At 49.5% G+C, this 18,052-nt stretch overlaps 3 protein-coding genes across 4 annotated transcripts; 2 read left to right on the forward strand and 1 right to left on the reverse strand.

Moving 5' to 3' along the window:
• The first annotated feature begins 1,486 nt into the window (after positions 1 to 1,486).
• LOC114039847 (suppressor of SWI4 1 homolog) lies at positions 1,487 to 6,976 on the forward strand. The gene is made up of 12 exons (XM_027857726.1): positions 1,487 to 1,561; positions 1,702 to 1,872; positions 3,648 to 3,749; positions 3,948 to 3,998; positions 4,081 to 4,251; positions 4,625 to 4,701; positions 4,924 to 5,031; positions 5,123 to 5,246; positions 5,431 to 5,509; positions 5,604 to 5,733; positions 5,823 to 5,995; positions 6,097 to 6,976. The coding sequence occupies exons 1-12, from the start codon at positions 1,544 to 1,546 to the stop codon at positions 6,336 to 6,338; spliced, it is 1,446 nt and encodes a 481-aa protein (XP_027713527.1). The 5' UTR covers positions 1,487 to 1,543; the 3' UTR covers positions 6,339 to 6,976.
• A 190-nt stretch (positions 6,977 to 7,166) lies between these two features.
• Positions 7,167 to 10,470, forward strand: P2RY11 (purinergic receptor P2Y11). The gene is made up of 2 exons (XM_027857727.1): positions 7,167 to 7,234; positions 7,813 to 10,470. Exon 2 carries the CDS (start codon positions 7,818 to 7,820, stop codon positions 8,874 to 8,876), a length of 1,059 nt encoding a protein of 352 aa, XP_027713528.1. The 5' UTR covers positions 7,167 to 7,234; positions 7,813 to 7,817; the 3' UTR covers positions 8,877 to 10,470.
• Positions 10,471 to 10,566: 96 nt separating this feature from the next.
• EIF3G (eukaryotic translation initiation factor 3 subunit G) lies at positions 10,567 to 15,885 on the reverse strand. Of its 2 annotated transcripts, none has more exons than XM_027857729.1 (11): positions 15,806 to 15,885; positions 15,497 to 15,543; positions 15,278 to 15,361; positions 14,994 to 15,082; positions 14,524 to 14,583; positions 13,100 to 13,204; positions 12,803 to 12,992; positions 12,420 to 12,527; positions 11,109 to 11,245; positions 10,862 to 10,968; positions 10,567 to 10,699 (listed from the first exon to the last, which is right to left on the reverse strand). In XM_027857729.1, exons 1-11 carry the CDS (start codon positions 15,823 to 15,825, stop codon positions 10,684 to 10,686), a joined length of 963 nt encoding a protein of 320 aa, XP_027713530.1. In that variant the 5' UTR covers positions 15,826 to 15,885; the 3' UTR covers positions 10,567 to 10,683. The 2 variants fall into 2 exon arrangements, with proteins under 2 accessions (XP_027713530.1, XP_027713529.1); XM_027857728.1 differs by having other exon boundaries at positions 12,776 to 12,992; positions 15,806 to 15,880.
• Positions 15,886 to 18,052: the final 2,167 nt, after the last annotated feature.

Raw genomic sequence — 18,052 nt, forward strand, 5'->3', positions numbered from 1 at the left:
ATAGTAGGTACTTGATAAATGTTTACCGAATTGAAGAACTGTTTGTATATTGCTTCGCCTATTACACTGTGAACTCTTTAAGAGCAAAGACTGCATTTTACCTTTGTCTCCCCAAGTTTAGCATAATGCCTAGCACACTGTAGGTGCTTAATAAATACTACTGAAGGACTGGCTGACTAACTTCAATCATTCTACCATACAGCCATACTGGCCTTCTTTCTTGTCTTCACGCAAGACATCTCATCTCTTCTCTCTCTAGGCTTTTTGAACAAGGTGTCCAAGAGTACCTGGAATATATTCACTTATACCTCTTGGAATCCTTAGTTTTCTTAAAAGATCAGGATCAAAGGCTTCCTATGGGAAGCATTACCTGATCTGCCCAGCTTCTAATGCCTCCCTCACAAAATCATCTTTTATTTTGGATATACTTACTGTAAGTAGATGGTGAAGGGGGTAAAGAGGGGTACCCGGAGTCAGATAAAACCAGTCCTGCCACAAACACTTAACCAGTTGTGTGATCCTGGGCAAGTTACTTAATCTGCCTTAGTTTCATTATTTGTAAAATGGGGATAATAGCACTTCAGTCAGTCTGTCAATAAACATTTATTAAGCGCCTACTATGTACCAGGCACTATGCTAAGTACTAGGAATACAAAAAGAGGCAAAAGACAATCCCTGCCTTCAAGGAGCTCACAATCTAATAGAGGAAGACAACACTGGAAAGAAAAAAGTGAAAAGCGCCAACATGATGAAGTCAGAGGAGTACAGCCAGCTGCGACTGCCGCCCCAGGGACTCTCCCTAAATGGAGGATCTCGGAGGAGCTGCAGTCCATACTCCCCTGTTTCCAATCAGATGGAAGGAGGAGCCCCAGAGGCAGGAGGTACAGAGGAAGTTTGAAGTTTGAGGGTGTGCCAACTTGCAGCATGATGAGATTCCAGAAGAATATGATGAAGACCGTAGGAGTGCAATCGGGTGGGAAATGATTTCACAGGGTTGTAGTGCACATCTGAGATAACATGAACGCCCTTTGCAAACTTTCAAGTGCTATAGAAAAAGCTATTATTGTTACTTATACTTAATTGTGAATACATTGTCTCCTTAGATAGAATGCACGCTTCTGGAGGGCAGAGACTGTTTCTTTGTATTCCCAGTACCTAGCATAGGTCTTCGCATACCGTTTCATAAAAACATAACGATTAATCGATGGCGCCTGGGAGAAAGGGAAACGCGTACGACTGTCGCAATGCGCATGCGCAACCTGCCGAGCCGCCAGGAAGCGCTGCTACGAGGAGAAGGAAGAGAAAGGAAAGAAGGAAGAGGAGGGTCAGGGCCATTCGTGGCGTTTCCTAGGAGGAGGTAGTGGGTGACGATTTCCCCCCTCAGAAGAAAATGATTGGCTCTTCGCCTCTCTGCGCCTGCCCTTGGTCCCGCCCCGGAAGTTCCTCCCGACGCTTCCGGGGAGCCCGCGTGCAGGCTCTTCGTGCTGTCTGCGCGTGCGGCTCATCTCGTACTCGTAGTGGACCTTGTGCTCGTGGCGGCGTCATGGGGCGGCACGGGAAGGTGCGATCCCGGGCGAGTGGCGGCGCGGTTTGGACGCCGGGTGAGGGGTTCTGGGCGGGGACCCAGGGGCGCGGTGCTGTTGAGGATCGGGGCCGTGCGGGAGCTCGCTTTCTCACTCTCCGCCCTTGTGACCCCCGCAGAGCCAGCACCAGAAGCGCGCACGTGCGGCGGCCCAGCTCCGCGCGCAGGAGGCATATGCGACCGCGCCACATTCCTTCGTGTTTGCGCGCGGCCCCGCCGGCCCCGGGGTCCGCCAGCTCAGCCTGGACGTGCGGCGGGTCATGGAGCCCTACACGGCCAGCTCTCTGCAGGTGGGTGCGCGCCCCTCGCCCTCCGGGAGCTGGTCCAGTGCTGCCCGGCCCGGCCTTGTTCTTGGTCGTGACCCCCAGCGTGGGGCATGACATCAAATCTAACGCGCCTCTCTACAAATCCAGCCGGGTGTTCCGGTCCTCCCGCTGGGCCAGGGGCCAAGCAGAACACCCGCCACCACTACCACCTTCTCCCCCTAGCCTAATTCAGAGCATCATGAACCAGAGAAAGAGGCTTTGGAGCCCCAGCTCCATGCTTTTATGCGACCTTGGACAAATCACTTAATCTCTCTGTGCCTTGTTTTCGTGCTGTCAGATGAGTGGTCCAAACTAGGTGGTCTTCAAGATCCCTTCCTGCTTTAATACTATGATTGGATAGGGACTGGGGGAGATTGGGTATGATTTGGAGTAGGTGGCTTCTGAAGTCCATTCCAGCTCAGAGATTCTGTGATTCCAGGGTAAATTTCAGTGTTGTTCCTGGATCCGCCCCCCCTTTTTTTATTTTGACCTGTAATTCCTTGCTTTAGGATCATAGAGATTTATAGGAGGATCTTAGAAACCTACATACAAATCTGCAATTCTTTTCTGACTTATAGTCTTAGAGGGCTGCCTGGAACACCTAAAAGTTGTGATTTGCCCATGGTCATATGGGCTTATATATTAAATTATAAAATGTGGTGGAATATTCTCTTCTCAGGACTTTTCATTATGTCATACTTTGCCAACTAGCTCCTGCTTCTGGATCAGAATTAGGTCTAGAATAGCAGTTCCCCTCCTGGATTTCTCCATACATTGAGGAATAAAATTATCTGTAAGGCAAATCAGGAATTTGTAGTTAGCAATATCACTTGTTTTTTATCCTGTTGAGCTTCATCCCTATGCTATATACACATGCTTCCCCTCTCTGGTTTGTGTATTCTCTCCTATTTCTATGTTGCTGCTTCTGATGCCTCTTGGTGTGGAGGTAGCATTGAGAGGGGGAGTGAAAGCTCTGCCAGCACTTTCTTGGCTGGAAGGGCTTTGGATAAGGGCCTAGGATCAGCCAACCTAATTTTTCAGAATTTTATTACCAGGCTCCCCACCGGGCACTGAACCCTTGGGTTTCTCCATTTTCTCACATTGGTTTCTATAGGAAACTCTGCTGGCCAGCCCTTATATCTGTTCCTTTTTTTAAAATATAAGGTATATCCTCCCATGGTTCCATTCTAGTCTTAAGTCAAATTCCCACCAACTGTCGGAATACTTGTGAAGCCAAATTTAACTCCTTCCATTAAGAGGACCTGAGTTCAAATACTACTTCTGACATTTACTGGCTGTATGAGTGGGCAGATCACTTCCAGAGCCTTGGTTTCCTTATCTGTAAAGTGAAAGTATTAGACTTGGTGGCCCCTGAAGTCTTTAGTTCACCCTATTTGTTACTCTGACTTTGTATATTTGAGGCCATGGCTTTTATTGCAACCCCTTTTCTAGCAAATGTCAGATATCTGTCTGAATTATAGGTGTATTTGAGTGGTTTTCTATCTTTTGCATTTTTAGCTACCCCACATACACATACCATAATCAGATTAGCAAGTCTCAAGGCAAATTTAATTGTATCATAAGTCATCACCCAGCAATTTATTATGCCTGGGTCTCCCAACTAATTTCCCCAGAACTTGCTCAAGATCTTGGCTCCCAAACCTTCTCTTTCCAATCTTTCATAACTTGTCCTATAGGAGGACACCCCCCCTTTCAGATTCTGACATCACTCCTACTCTGTACTTTACACACCACTGTAGGTTCGCCGGCGGAATTCCCTTAAGGATTGTGTGGCTGTGGCTGGCCCTCTTGGCGTCTCTCACTTCCTCATTTTCAGCAAAACGGAGAAGAATGTGACGTTTGTGAGTGATGCTTCCTTCCCATATAGCCAGGATCCCTTCTATTTGCCCTGGTCCCAGAAAAGAGCCTGAGCTTCCCTGTCTCCTGCTAATCCCTTCCTATATTCCCCCATAACCAGGGGATATGTTTGGTTCACCCAGTAAAGGCCCTGGCCACTCCACTTTTCAGAAGTTGTGATCCTGCTCCCTTTTCTCCTTCAGAGGCTGATCCGGCTTCCTGGGGGCCCTACTCTGACCTTCCGGGTCACCAAGGTGAGGGGTCAAATAGCAAAATGATGTGGTGGGGAGGCTGAGGGCTCAGCAGTCGAGGTCAGCCTGCCCCCTCCACCTCTAGTACTCCTTGGTGCGGGACGTTGTCTCCTCCCTGCGCCGCCACCGGATGCACGAGCAGCAGTTCTCACACCCGCCACTCTTGGTACTCAACGGCTTTGGCCCACATGGACTTCATGTGAAGCTCACTGCCTCCGTGTTCCAGAACATGTTTCCATCCATCAATGTGCACAAGGTTAGACCCATTGGAGTCCCTGAAAAAAACATGCTGCCATTAGAGGAAGCTGGACTTGGAGTCAAGAAGACCTGACTTCAAATCCTGTTTCAGGCCACTAGGTGACTGACAAACCTGTCTCAGCTAGTTTATTTATCAATAAAATGAGGATAGCATTGACAACACTGACCAAAAGGTTGGTGGTGTCAGCAAATAAAAATATTTGTATGTATGTAAATGTATATTTGGTAATGTATGTAATAGTATACCAGTATATCTTATCTCTGTCAGGTAGTATACATAAATATTACAATAAGATAACAGCTGCTGAAATCATGGCCTAAGCCAGGGCTGCGTTGCGTGGGCCTCTCCAGTGCTCCTTTCTCTCTGCCAGGTGAACCTGAACTGTGTGAAGCGTTGCCTTCTCCTCAGCTATGACCCCGACTCCCAGGAGCTCCAGTTCCGACACTAGTGAGTATGTGAGTGTATAGTGTGTAGAGTGTGTAGGCTCGTGCCTGGGACGTGCATGCGTACAGCCCCCAGCCCTGGATAGCCATGATGATCAAATCTCTGCTGAGACGTTGTGATTATGTCCAAGTAAACGCTCTGAGCCCCAGGGTGAGGAGGAAGAGGAAGGAGGGAAACCCCTGGGGGCCTCCATAACCCCTCACCCCCAGGCTCTGATCCCTGCAGCAGCCTGAAGGTTGTTCCTGTGGGTGCCAGTCGGGGCATGAAGAAGCTTTTACAAGAGAAGTTCCCCAACATGAGCCGCTTGGAGGATGTCAGTGAGCTGCTTGCCATGTGAGCTGGGCTCTGAAGCTGGGGGTTGGGGGGGGGCTGCCATCTTAGGCTCTCACTGCCGTGAGCCCAGCTCATTCCCATGTCTCCCCAGGGGTGCAGGGCTGTCAGAGAGTGAGGCAGAGCCAGATGGGGAGCACAACGTGACTGAGCTGCCCCAAGCCTACGCTGGCCGTGGCAACATGAAAGCAGAGCAGAGTGCGGTTCGGCTTACTGAGGTGAGAGCTGGGGAGGGGACGAGTCAGCCAGGCAGAGGGGGCCACGGTATGTGATGAGAACTCTGACATGAGACTCCATGATCACTCAAAGTAAACGTTCTGATGCCTCTGGCCCTGCTCACTGGGGAGGATGGAGGGGAAGTGGCTGTGAGGTAGATCCCCACAATCTCTTTCAACACACCAGATTGGCCCCAGGATGACCATGCAGCTCATCAAGATCCAGGAGGGCATCGGGGATGGAAATGTCCTCTACCACAGCTTAGGTGAGACAGGGAAGGGAAGGGCTTTGTTGGGATGGGGACAGCCTTGAGGAGCAGCAGTGCTCAGAGAGGGCCTCCTCATATTCCCTCTCTGCAGTGCACAAGTCTGAGGAGGAGCTGAAGGCCACTCTTGCCACCAGAGAGCAGAAACTCCTGCTGAAGGCTGAGCGCCGAGGCAAGCAGGAGCGAGACATCAAGCGGAAGAAGGAGCAGCGGGAGGCCCACAGGTTAGTGGGGGCTGGGGGGAGCAGACACAGGAGGAAAGGGTGTCCTGAGGCTGATGGCCTAAATGATGAGCATGATTCTTCCCTGCCAGGAAACGGAGCCTGGAGGGTATGCAGCGTGGAAAGGCCCCACAAGTGGATCAGGGGAATGGGGACAGTGACGCAGAGGACCCTGGGCAGCCTGATGGTGGAGCCCACATATCCGACGAGGAAGAGGATGAGGCAGAGTATTTTCGCCAAGCAGTTGGTGAAGAGCCAGATGAGGGTGAGTTGGAGAGGGGTGATCTTGGGTGGTACAGCCCTCCACCTGTAGGCCTCCCGTGCCCACCCTGCTGATGGTTCTCTCCTCCCTACACTGCTCCCCAGACATGTTCCCGAAGGTGAAGAGGAGACGCCCCGACAGGTCCCCTGGACAGCCAGTCTCTGGTGACCAGAGACCTGGGAAAGGCAGAGGTCGGCAGCCAAAGGGGAGGTTCCGAGCAGCCAAAGGCAAACAGCCCAAAGGAGCCACGGCTCGCCACTTCCCTCGTGGGCAAGCCCTAGGAAGAGCTTTGGCCTCTGGGAGGCCTCACCGCAAGTCCTCAGCAGCAGCAGCAGCCAGAACCTGAGAATCAGCTGAAGGGTGGACTGACTGCCCATTTTCTCTCTTCTGTGGCTTCTAAGGACAAGAAAACCATTTCCTTTTCCCAGCCCTTCACCCCCCTACTATGCTAAATATAGTCTGTAAGGCCTCCTCGGCTGGTAGGAAGGGGGGGGTGGCATGGGCACAGGCATGTGAAGTAAGGTCTGGTTTCCTGTCTTGTCTTGCTTGTGCGGGAGGGTAGTCACCTTACTCAGGATTGTCATGAAACATCTGACACAGATTGTATCATAGTTAATGATCTACTGTGGGGACAGGGGAGCAGTTCAAAGAGTTGGCCTCCAGGGATGAAGCCACTTGAGTGAGAGATAGCCCAGTTTGCAGTGTGAGCCCCCCAGAGCTATTGTGGGAGCAAGTATTTAATAGCCTGGCTCATGTCCCAAAGGACACTGAACAACTAAAGGGAAGTGGGCTTTGTCTGGTAAAGTTATGAATCAGCAAGGGTGAGTGGGAGAATCCCGGACAGTTCGCACTTACTCAGCCTCTTGCCTGGAAAACGTTAGGGCTCAGAAGGTGGTCTTGGCTGGCATGGAGTCTGGATGTAGATGATAAAAAGTAATGGCTTGTGCTTTTACATCCCTAATAAAGAAGCAAAAGAGTCCACAATTGCTGCACTTGGGCGTTATTTCTGGTGGGCGGGAGGAGCTAGAAAGTCTGGTTTTGCTGTCTGCCTAAGGAACTCTCATTGGGCTATGGGGTGGGGGCGTGAGAGAATGAGGAAGGAAGTATGCTCAGGGAGGGGCTACCGGGGTGGGAGTGAGAAATACGGCCGTCTGACTGGGAGGCCGTAGCAGAACCTGGGAGCTGAGATTGAGGCAGCAGAGGAGAGCTAGCTGCTACCAACCAGGAGCAAGGCCAGGCCAGGTGAAGGGGGATGGGGAACTGAAAAGGTGGATTGGGGTGGGGGCCAGGGTTGCCTCGTGTCATTTCCACTCAAGAGCAGTGATTCTGCTCCTACCAGAGCAAAAGTACTTTCCTTAGGCAGATGGGGTTCAGGCTCCACTGCCAACTAGAATACATGGGGCAAAGCAGGGATTGGGTGGAGGGCCAGGAATGGAGCAGGAATCCCCTATGTGCCAGAGTAACTGGTAGAAAGCAGGTTCTGGGTCTGCCGTGTGATAAGAAGGGGCTGAAGCAAATAATTAGCTGGAAGGGATCTTGGCAGACCAGCCTATCCAGAATCCCCATTTTACAGATGAGCAAATTGAAGTCTAGGGTCCCACAGTTAGTCTGAGTCAATTCAAACTTGATTCAAACAAATTCAGTTAGAGTCAAAATTCAAAAAAAGCCATTCTGATTCCTATGTGCAACCTTCACTACTTCATACTGACTTCCAACACCCCTTCTTGAGGTTGTATGGGAAGGGGTGGGGACTACAGTTTGCTGTCCTCTGGAATTGGGGAAGGAAGCTGCCAACTCAGGCCTGCCTCCCCTTCCTCCAGGCACCATGACCCAAGCATCTAATAGCACCTGCTTGCCCGGGATGTTGGCGAGAGCTGGCAAAACCCTGAGCCAGTACCAGGAGGAATACCTGTGGCCGGTGCTGGTGGTCGAGTTCCTCGTGGCTGTGGGGGGCAATGGCCTGGTCCTGTACCGCTTCAGTACCCGGGAGCAGCGCCCGTGGCATCCAGCCATCATCTTCTCGGCCCAGCTGGCTGTCAGCGACCTGTTCTATGCCTTCTCCCTGCCTCCCCTGGTTTTTTACTTCTATCCACCCAAGCACTGGAGCTTCGGGGCAGCTGCATGTCTGTTCGAGCGCTTCCTCTTCAACTGTAACCTTTACAGCAGCATTTTCTTCATCACTTGCATAAGCCTCAACCGCTACCTGGGCATTGTGCACCCCTTCTTTGCCCACGGCCACGTGCGACCCAAGCATGCTTGGGCCATCAGCCTGGCTGGCTGGGGCCTCGTGGCTGCCCTGGCAGCACCCACCTTCAAGTTCTCCCACCTTGTCTTGCCCCAAAATGGCACAGGGGCACATTGCCATGTGAACCAGCCTGAGGGCTGTACTAAATGCCTGGGAACAGCTGGAGATGACCATCTGCCAGACTACTGGGTCTACAGCCTGGTGCTGGTGGTGCTGGGCTGCGGCCTGCCCTTCCTGCTCACTCTCCTGGCCTACAGTGCCATTGGCCAGGCCATCCTGACCAACCCCAATATAACAAGGCCGGAGAAGCTCAAGGTGGGAGTGCTGGTAGGTGGTGGGGTGGTCCTCTACGCCATGTCCTACATCCCATACCACATCATGCATGTCCTTAATGTCCAGGCCCGCCAGCGCTGGCTGGAACTCTGCAGCAGCTTCTCAAACGAGTCGCAGGCTGTGGCCGCTCTGGACCTTGGTCTATACCTGGGCTACCAGGCAAGCAGGGGGCTCGTGCCTCTGGCCATGTGCTTCCACCCATTGCTCTATACAGCTGTGGCCTCAAGCCTCCGATGCTCAAGACTATGTGGGGGACCCAAGGGTGGGGAGATGTCCCTGAGGCAGATAAGCCCCACTGAATCTTGACCACTAGCAGGATGCAAAGCAGCATGCCAAATGGGACTTAGGACACTTAGTTGTCTGAGATGAGCATTGAGCCCATGACTTAGTGAAAAGAGTGGGGGGTGACAGGGATGGAGGGCAAGAAAGGACCTTGTGTTCCTCTTCTCTCTGAAACCACTGTGCCAGACCCATGGCAGAATTAAGGGACCAAAGTTGGAAACCTCGAGTGACCTTTGACTCTCCTGTTCCCTTGCTCCTTGCTTACTGGTCCCCCAGACCTGGCTCTTTTCCAATCCATCCTAAGCAGCTTGCCAACACAGTGCCAATACCTGCCAGCATTCCCCTAGTCAAAAATTTCAGCGGCTAGTGCCTCTAAGATACAAACTCCTTAGGAAGGCTCCAAAACTTTCCTGCTCTTAATTCCCCCTACTCTAAGCTTTCTAGTTCCATTCAAACTATTGCTAAGGGTTCCTTACACTGGACAGCCATCTCCTACTCCACCCCCCACACACATTTGTCAGGCTTACAATACACTCACTTATCTGTGAAACCAAAGCCTTAGCTTCCTTCACGGCTCAGCTCAGGTGCCAGATTCACACAGCAATTAATCCCCAACACCGCCCCCCTCCCCAAGCCCCAAGCTGAAAATATTCTCGAATTTTCCTTTAACATTTCTCCTTTGCCTGGATCTTGCAACATGCCTTCTTGCACGGGTTCTATTCCACCTCTCAATCTATAAGTCCCTGGATGGTGAAAGCTGTCAACTCTTATCTTTGAATCTTGAGCCACTAGTAGTATTCTAAAAATAATTAAGTATGTTGTCAAAAACAATGAGGAAGCTCACATTTTTGCAAAAATATTTGCAACAGTACTTTTTGTAGTCACAAAGAACTAAAAGGAAAGTGGCTACCATTAACTGGGGAATGGATGAACAAATAGCAGGGCATGGATATAATGGAATCTGTAACAAGTGACAAACATGGAGAATTCAGAGAAATATGGGAAGACTGTTTCCTAAGACTACAGCCGTGGAGCTGGCAGGGATGCCAAGTCTCGTCCTCCCTCCCCAACTTCTGTCACAGAGGCCGACCCCGAGACCTAACGAGATTAAGTGACTTGCCTATGGTCACGAGAGCCAGATATGACTGATGCAAAGGAAGTAAAATCAGAATAACCAACAAAAATGATCTCGATAATGTTAAAGGAAATCTTCCTGATTGATACCAGTGTGTCTGTCCATCTACTGTCCGGGGATCCGATGGTGAGCCACGCTTCCCTCCCTCCTCTTGGCTGAGGTGGACAACAGGCGTGGAACAAAATGTGTTTTCAGACGTGGACCAACTTGTTTTTGTTAGCACTTCTCTATGATTAGGGAGGGTTCTAATATGGGGAGAATGAAGTGAAATGACCACTTCATGAAGAGGCGGTTGATGTAAATAAAATGTTTAAAGGAGAAGGCATTGAATAAACAAGGCTTCTGAATGACTTAAGGGAGCAAGAAGGCCACTTGTGCCCTAAGGCAGGATGGGGGTGGGAGCCCGTATTGAGGGCCCGTATTGAGGGCCCCAAGCAGGAAGTGCAGGTGCCACCTGGCCAACGCTCTCAGCCCAAGTCCGGGCCAATCGTGGATAGCCACAGGCACCACGTGGCTTCCTGCTGGTTTGAGATGTGTTCCTGAGACTTAGAAGAATTTAAAAAAAAAAAGAGACATGGGGGCAGGGGTGAATGTTTATTGCCCTCAGCCAGTAAGGGGCTTCCATTCCAGTCCCCTTCCTCAGAGTCAGGTCCTTTTCCAATGCAGGCAACTGTGTAGTAAGTGGACGGAGCAACCTTAGTTGGTGGAAGGTCTGCAGAAATGGCAAAGAGACAGTTAGGATTTCCTAATAAGGGGGAATACAACCCAGAAATCATTCATGAGAATATCCAGGATGGAGGGCCCAGCTCCAAAGTTAGGTCCGGGCCCAGGGATCCTGGGCAGAGATAGATGATGGGGAATGGGAGAAACTTACTTGGCCCATTCCACATTGAGAATGAGATGGTCATAGCCAAATCCTGACACGCCAGCAATGGCGCGAGCAGCATCCTCCCGCCGGTGGAAGCTAATGAAGGCAAAGCCCTGGGGAAGGCATTAAAGATGCATTAGCTTTCCCGCCATCCAGAACACAATCTCTAGGTTATAGGTAAGTCACCCCATCCCCTTATCATTCCCTTCACCCAGAAAATACCTCTTATATACCCCCCAGTCAGTGGCCCTACCTTGGACTGGCCAGTGGTCTTGTCCTTGGCCAGGTAGATTCTAGAGATGGAACCAAATGGTCGAAACAGCTCCTGCAAGTCAGTTTCTCGAGTGTCTTCTGACAGGTTAGTGACCCGGATGGTGGCATTGTCATCCGCTGGAAGAGACAAGCAAACATGAGTACGGCTTAGAAAGGCCCAGCCCAACACAGGCAGTAACGCTGGATAATTACAAGGCAGCTGTCGGTCCCACAGCATCACACCCCACCCCCAGCCCTGGGAGAAGCAATAAAGCAGAACCAAGACAGAAACCCCAGCTCTGTCTAAAGCTGATTTGACTTACTAGAGATTTATGATGCATAACCCTGGTTTAGCTGTGGATGCAGCCCAACAATCCTTTTACAGTATTCCTTACCAACTGCCTGCAAGATCTCATTGTTTCAAGCCTTTTCTTCTCTCTTCCAGCCCTCAAATACCCAACCTTCTGCTGACCAACAGCAGATGACATAGCCTTCTACTTTAGAGAATATTGGTAACATCCAATAGTGACCTGAGCTGAGCCTTCTTCCCATGCCTTTGATCTCATTTCTCTCCCATCTTCCCCCAAGACCTTGCCGCAACAGGAATCTCCCTTTCTCTTGCATCTCTGATCCTTCCCTTGTCACTTGCTCCTTTTCATCTTTCTACAAATGTGCTCAGGGCTCCCTGCCTCCACTTTCTCTGCTCTTCTCTACCCTATATTTTCTTAAGCAAAATTACATTTATATCAATCAATCCATTGCTCAAAAATTTTCTTCAATGGCTCAATACTGAGTCAAATTCAAACTTCTCTGTCATCAAACGCACTCTAGAAATAGGTGACGCCCACACTGTTGACCTTTTCTCATGTTACTCCAACTGAGCTGGCCTACACTGACCCTGACCAGGCACTGTGCTCTCCAAGCACCGAGACTTTGTTCTTTATGCTGGTAGTGCTCTCCTTCCGCCAATCAGACTGATTTATGCTCATCTTGGAGACCCAAGTCAAAAGCCAATTCTTCGAGGAAGCTTTCCTTGACAGCCCAGTCAGATGAGCTGCTCTCTCAGACCTCACATAGGATATTTACTTCGTAACTCACTAATTCAATTGCTAAATAACATTGTACTGGCATCTTATTCCCCTACTAAGCTGTAAGCCTCAAGAGAGCAGGATCATGTCCCAGCCTAGGGCACTTTCTTTCCCCTAGGCTCTAAGCAAAGGACTCCACAAACTCTATGTTCTTAATAACCATTTGTAACCTTCCAGTCTAACCTCAGCCCACCCCAACCCTGCCCCCAGGGCCCCTTCCATACCTCTCCTGTTGGGTTGCATAGACTCCCCTCTGCGACTGGCTCCATCTCGAAGACTTGGGGGTACATATTTCCCTGTCTTGCTCTGGGCTGCCTGCACAGGCTCCAACTCTGTGGGGTTAAACATAGGCTGAGAATGGCCCAGAGCCTGCCCCGAATCTCCCACCCAGCTGTTTCAAGGGCCATGATAAGCTGCCTCTACCTGAATCCCACCAAGGAGACTCCCATTTTGTTGAAGTTTCCCTTTCCCCCAGCCATATTCCCTCCAGAGTCAAACTTCTATGGCCCCAAAACAGTGACATTCACAAAGTTACATAAGCTGTCACAATGGAAAGTCCTAAAGAGACATTCCCACATGCCTGCCAGCCCAAGTGCCACCTCCGAACCTCCAGGCATCTTCTCCTTTTCCCCAGTGGATAGCCCTAGCTGTTCAGCCAGTTCCTTCTGCATAGGTCCCAGTGTATCTTTGTAGGGACAACGTGTTGTCCAGTGGTCACCCTTGCAGATTCGACATGACACAATCTTCTGCCCTTTCAGCTTGTTCATTGGGTCCTCTTCCTCTTGGCAATTCAGGTCCTTGGGAGAGGGGAGGTAAGCTTTAGATTGGAAATGTTTTGCCCTGAGGGGACTGCTTCTAACCCACCCATAGGACCTCTTTCCCAGATCCTGTACCCATGAATTACCTCTTTGCTGGTAATAAATGTCATAGAAACATCATCACTGACTGTAGTGGTGGCCACATTTGGGCCAGGGGGATCAAACTGTGAGTTGCCAAATTTCTTCCAGTTCTGTGGATGGGAAGTCATTGGGTTAGAACAACATAAGGCAGGTTGGCTGGATAACCCAACATATTGGGGTTTTTGTGAAGCTTCCCCAGGGAAGTTTAAGAAGTAGAAAGCCATCAAGAGGAATGTACTTCTGGAATGTAACAAAACTTTTCCCTACTACATCCCTAAACTGTCACCCATTTCCAGTCATGAAAAACTCCTGACCTCCTGTGGCAGACCATGTGGAGCAGTTCAAATGGAACCAAGATTGTCCTTTCTGCCACTTCCCTCCCCTCCTTGCAGAAAATCAAGTCTAATCCTTCCTCAACAAAACAGCCTTTTCAAATGGATGGAAAGCAAAGTGAACAAAGTACTTTATTAATCTTAAAACATTAAAGGAACAAATAAGGAGGTATGTTACCAATTAGCTTGTTGGCTTAGGGAGAAGTAATCAGTAAAAATATGTTGACCTGAACTGAATTCAATACTCACTTTTAAGGCAGTGAGTTTACAAAATTATCCCTATCGTGGGCCATCCTTGTCTTCTAAGTCTGCCTGCTTTTATGTTTTCCCATCCCCAAATATTTTAGCCTGGGACCCAGCCTCCTCATAGCTCTCATCTTTCCAGACTGGAAAAATATTCATATTCTGAATCCATTCTGATGTCTATTCCTCCTATTTATTCATTTATTCCCTCACTTATTTAGTTCTTGGTTCCCAAACTTTTCCCAATTCCAAGAAAACATCCTTTCCAAGTAAATACATGGCTCAGAAACACCAATAAAGCTGTAAGACTCCTCACTCTTCCTGGTTTAAGAGTACATGTAGGGGCAGCTAGCTGACACAGTGGATAGAGCACCAGCCCTGGAATCAGGAAGACTCGAGTTCAAATTTGATCTCAGACACTTGACACTTACTAGCTGTGTAACCCTGGGCAAGTCACTTAACCCCATTGCCTAGGCCGCCCCCCCCCCAAAAAAAGAATATGTGTAAAATCATTAGGTCCAACTGCTCACATTTATATAGATTTTTAAGGTTTGCAAAGAACTTTTCTCAAAGTTCTGTATGTCAGGTGGAGCTTTATTATATTCATTTTAAAGATGAAGAAACTAAAGTCCAAAAAAGTTAATTGACTTGCCCAGGAATGCATAGCTGTTCTATGTGTCAGGGTCAGAATTAGAACCTAGGTCTCTCCTGACTCCAAGTCTAGCACTCCTTCCACTGTTTCAGGCTGTCCTCCATGATGAACTAATGCAAGAGAACAAGAGAACATCAAGGAGGGCCTTGAAGAAAAAGATATGGAAAGAAGATACATTATCTAACCCCAAAATGGTTCTCACCTTTCTTCTTGCAACAGCCTTAGATGCCTTCCGAGTTTCAATCCTGAAGGTACGGACAATCTGTAAAATGGACAAGAAAAGAGAGGGATTGGGGAAGGATCCATTTAGTGGGTTAGTGAGTAAACCCCACATCTACTTCTTCTTTTAGGTAGGATAATCAAATCAATACTTCCATTGCTACTGGAAAATGTGTCATTAACTCTCCAATGATTTCAAACACCAATCCTGTAACTTCTCTGACCAAAACACTCCTTTATAAAGTCATATATGCTACCACTGGCCTATATATGTGGTCTCCCATCCATATTAGGAGCATCTAGAGAACAACAAATGTATCTCTGTTGTACTTGTATCTTCAGTGTTTAGTACATTCAACAATTTTTTTTCATTCATGGGGCCCCCAAACCTGTCTGACGCAAAGGTCAGACAAGAAAAAGGTGGGAAGGGATCCAGAAATCAGCACAGCCTACCTTGAACCTCTTGCCGTCTTCTTCTACCTTATATTCAGTGATGGTTTTAATATTCCCGTTGATGACTTCCTTGGGGGCAGGTAGAGGAGCTGGGGAGGAAGCAGCCAAGGAAAAGAATAGATGGGAGATCCAGATCATAACAAAAGCCTACCCTCCCTCCAGGGAGTGAGCAGACACAGACACACAGACACACAGACACACAGACACACAGACACAGACACAGACACAGACACAGACACACACACACACACACACACACACACACACAGAGTTGGGGTACTCACCACCCGGTAGTAGCTCTGGCTCATTGCTGGGCTCTCCTGTGGCCAGTGGAATCCCCTTGAGGAGCTCACTGGTGACACACTTGTCTGTGGGGAAGGGGCAGAGATCAGGCTAGATCCTAGAGGAAGGCTGAAGGGAAGGAGGAGGAAGGGAAACGCCAGGCCAGAGGGAGCGGGGGGAGGGGTGGTGAGGCGGCTTTTGGTCAGCTGGACCAGACTCACCATCGTCTCCTTCTTCTTCTACCTGGTCGGCCCAGCTGGGCTTCGAGCTGCAGGAGGAAAGAGCCTTTCAGGGAGGCCCAAGGCCCGGCGCTCTGGGATCCCTTCGCCCCTGCCCCACCTGCCTGCTTTGCCCGCTCCAGGCTGCTGTCCAGGCCTCGGCTCCGGCCCAGGCGCCGGGAACACCGTCAGCTCCCCGCTCCCGCTCCCGCCCCCAGCCTCGGCCTCGGCCTGGGGGGTCCCCTCCGCCCTCCCGCCCCCAGCCTCGGCGCCTGGGACCCCGGCCCCCCGACCCGGCCCCAGCTTCCTCACTCAAAGTCTCCAGTCGGCATCGTCCGGGATCTTCCACGCAGCCTGAGCCCGGGCCAAAGACAGGAAGCGGAAATGGATTCTACTATCCACTTCCGCCTCCTCGGCTGGGGCGCCTCTCGGCGCTTCCGTAGTCACAGCGCCTCCTAGTGGAGGAGGCTGCCTGGCGCAGGCAGGAGCTTCGCTCCTCCCAACCCCTTCTCTGCCCCGACTCAGCCTTCTGTATTCCCCTTCTCTCCCCGCCCCCCCCCCCCCCCCATCCCCCGTTTCTTTCCCCTACCAATGGGAACAGACTTAGTGCTCCAAAGTATCTTGTGTTTGTCCTTTGTTCTCGAAGAGGACCATGACATCTGGGAGATGATGACATGACTTGCAATTGACTTTGATTTGAGTGAGGCAGGGCTGTGCAAGGTCACCTGCTTCACTCTCTCCTCCGTAGCCGTCCGGGTCCAGCGGCCAGATATCAGTCAGGATGACTGGAGGTGGCCCAGGATGCCGTGGGAGACCCTGGCCCTTTTAAGCTAACGTCTTTTCAGGTTCTCACTTTGAGTGAGGTAATGCCCATTCAGTGAATCATCTTTAAGATTTATGATCATCACTCTTTAAGAAGTGAGTCAAGGCATCTCCAAAGGTCTCAAGATGGAAAATACTATCCACATCCAAAGAAAGAATATGGAGTTTGAATGCAGATCGAAGCATACTATTTGCTTTTTTTTTTTTCCTTCTGTTGTGTTTTGTTTCCTCTTTCTGGTGGTTCCTCCTATGGGTTCTAATTCTTACTTAGAACATCACTAATGTGAAAATATATTTAATAGGAATGTATATGTAGCCTATATCAGATTGCTCCTTGTCTTGGGGAGGGAGGTGAGGAGGGAGGGGAAGAAAAATTTAAAACTCAAAAGCTTGTGGAAGCTATTGTTGATAATTCAAAATTAATTTAAAAAAAAGAAATGAGTCAAGAATGGCCCATTTAATAAAAAAAAAATCAAACTGGGTGGTGAAGACCCTCAGGGTTGCTGGCCAAAAGTGAAAGTTACTATATGCATTTACTCTGAGCTGAGAGGGCCCAAAAAAAAAAAATAACCACAAAGTGGTGCTTTCGCAGGGACCTATTGTTGTCCAGTCCATGAGCTCCAGAGTGAGTTGGGTTTAAAGCATGACTTTGAGAAAGAAATCTAGCCAATAAACCCCAGAGAGGAGAGGAAGTATCAGATCCGTGTCCAAAGTATCAGGCTTTATAGAAAAGCTAAAGGCAAAAGAGGAACGCTTTACTCTCTACACACTAGTTAAACCGATTGCCACTCTCTCCCCTTCAGGGAGCAGTCTCACACCCACTCCTGATTTCCCCCAGACAGGAAACAGACATTTTTTGGGGGGAACCATGTTTCTGCAATAGTAAAAGAAAGGGATGGGTAGGAGTCAGAGAGAAGGAATGTAGTGTGTTTACTACATTTTGAAAGATGAAAGAGGGGTTCAGCTGGTATAGAAGCTGTGAACTTGAAGGAAGAAAATAATTTGGTAAGTTCCTACCATGTGCCAGGCACTGGCATAATCAATCACAATCTCATTTGATCCTCATAACAACCTTGGGAGGAAGAAAGGTGCTACTATCCCTATTTTACAGTTGAGGAAACCAAGGCGAGCAGGTCAAGTGACTTGTCCAGGGTCACATAACTAGCAAGTGTCTGAGGCTAGATTTGAACTCTAGACTTCCTGGCTCCACGCCCAGTATTTTATTCATTGTACCACCTAGCTGCCTCTAAACCTACAGAATGCAATGGATGTAGTAAAAACAGTACTGGTTAGGTAGTAAAAAAGATCTGAGGTTTAGATTCTGGATCTGACACTTGTCAAGCAACTTGCTGAAGTGTTAAAGTATAAGATCTTCCCTACCCGCACCCCAAACCAAGGGACAAGGAACTTTCCTAATGTATTGTTCTGGGATTTGTTCCAACCCAGACCCACCTTGGGGAACTATTCCTTAGAAACAGGTCTTGAGGTTAACATCCAGGGACTTGGCCAGGTCCTGGGTATTGACCAGAGACATTTTTGACAAAGATTGTTCTTGAGGTTGGAGAGTTTCAGCCAAAACTCTCAGGTCCTTAAGATCAATCACCTGTTCCTTGGCTCCCTGCCTTCTTTGTGTAAGGATAAAAAGGGTCTTTCTTGGGAAAGTGACTTGGGGAGTCTCCCTCGGAGAGGAGGCTATGCCATGGGGACTTTCCCAACCAAGACCCTGACGGCTGTGAT

This window comes from Vombatus ursinus, unplaced genomic scaffold (assembly GCF_900497805.2).
Source record: "Vombatus ursinus unplaced genomic scaffold, bare-nosed wombat genome assembly UNPS02012319.1, whole genome shotgun sequence".
NCBI classification, from domain to species: Eukaryota; Metazoa; Chordata; class Mammalia; order Diprotodontia; family Vombatidae; genus Vombatus; species Vombatus ursinus.

Excerpts from the sequence above, each read along its gene's own strand:
- LOC114039847 (XM_027857726.1), top strand. Across the intron at positions 4,252-4,624 it reads CATCCATCAATGTGCACAAG|GTGAACCTGAACTGTGTGAA; the intron begins GTTAGACCCATT and ends TCTCTCTGCCAG. Across the intron at positions 5,734-5,822 it reads GAGCAGCGGGAGGCCCACAG|GAAACGGAGCCTGGAGGGTA; the intron begins GTTAGTGGGGGC and ends CTTCCCTGCCAG.
- P2RY11 (XM_027857727.1), top strand. The coding sequence starts at position 7,818 with ATGACCCAAGCATCTAATAGCACCTGCTTGCCCGGGATGTTGGCGAGA.
- EIF3G (XM_027857728.1), bottom strand. The coding sequence starts at position 15,825 with ATGCCGACTGGAGACTTTGA. Across the intron at positions 13,205-14,523 it reads AGGCTGTTGCAAGAAGAAAG|AACTGGAAGAAATTTGGCAA; the intron begins GTGAGAACCATT and ends TCCCATCCACAG. Across the intron at positions 12,993-13,099 it reads CATTTATTACCAGCAAAGAG|GACCTGAATTGCCAAGAGGA; the intron begins GTAATTCATGGG and ends CCCTCTCCCAAG.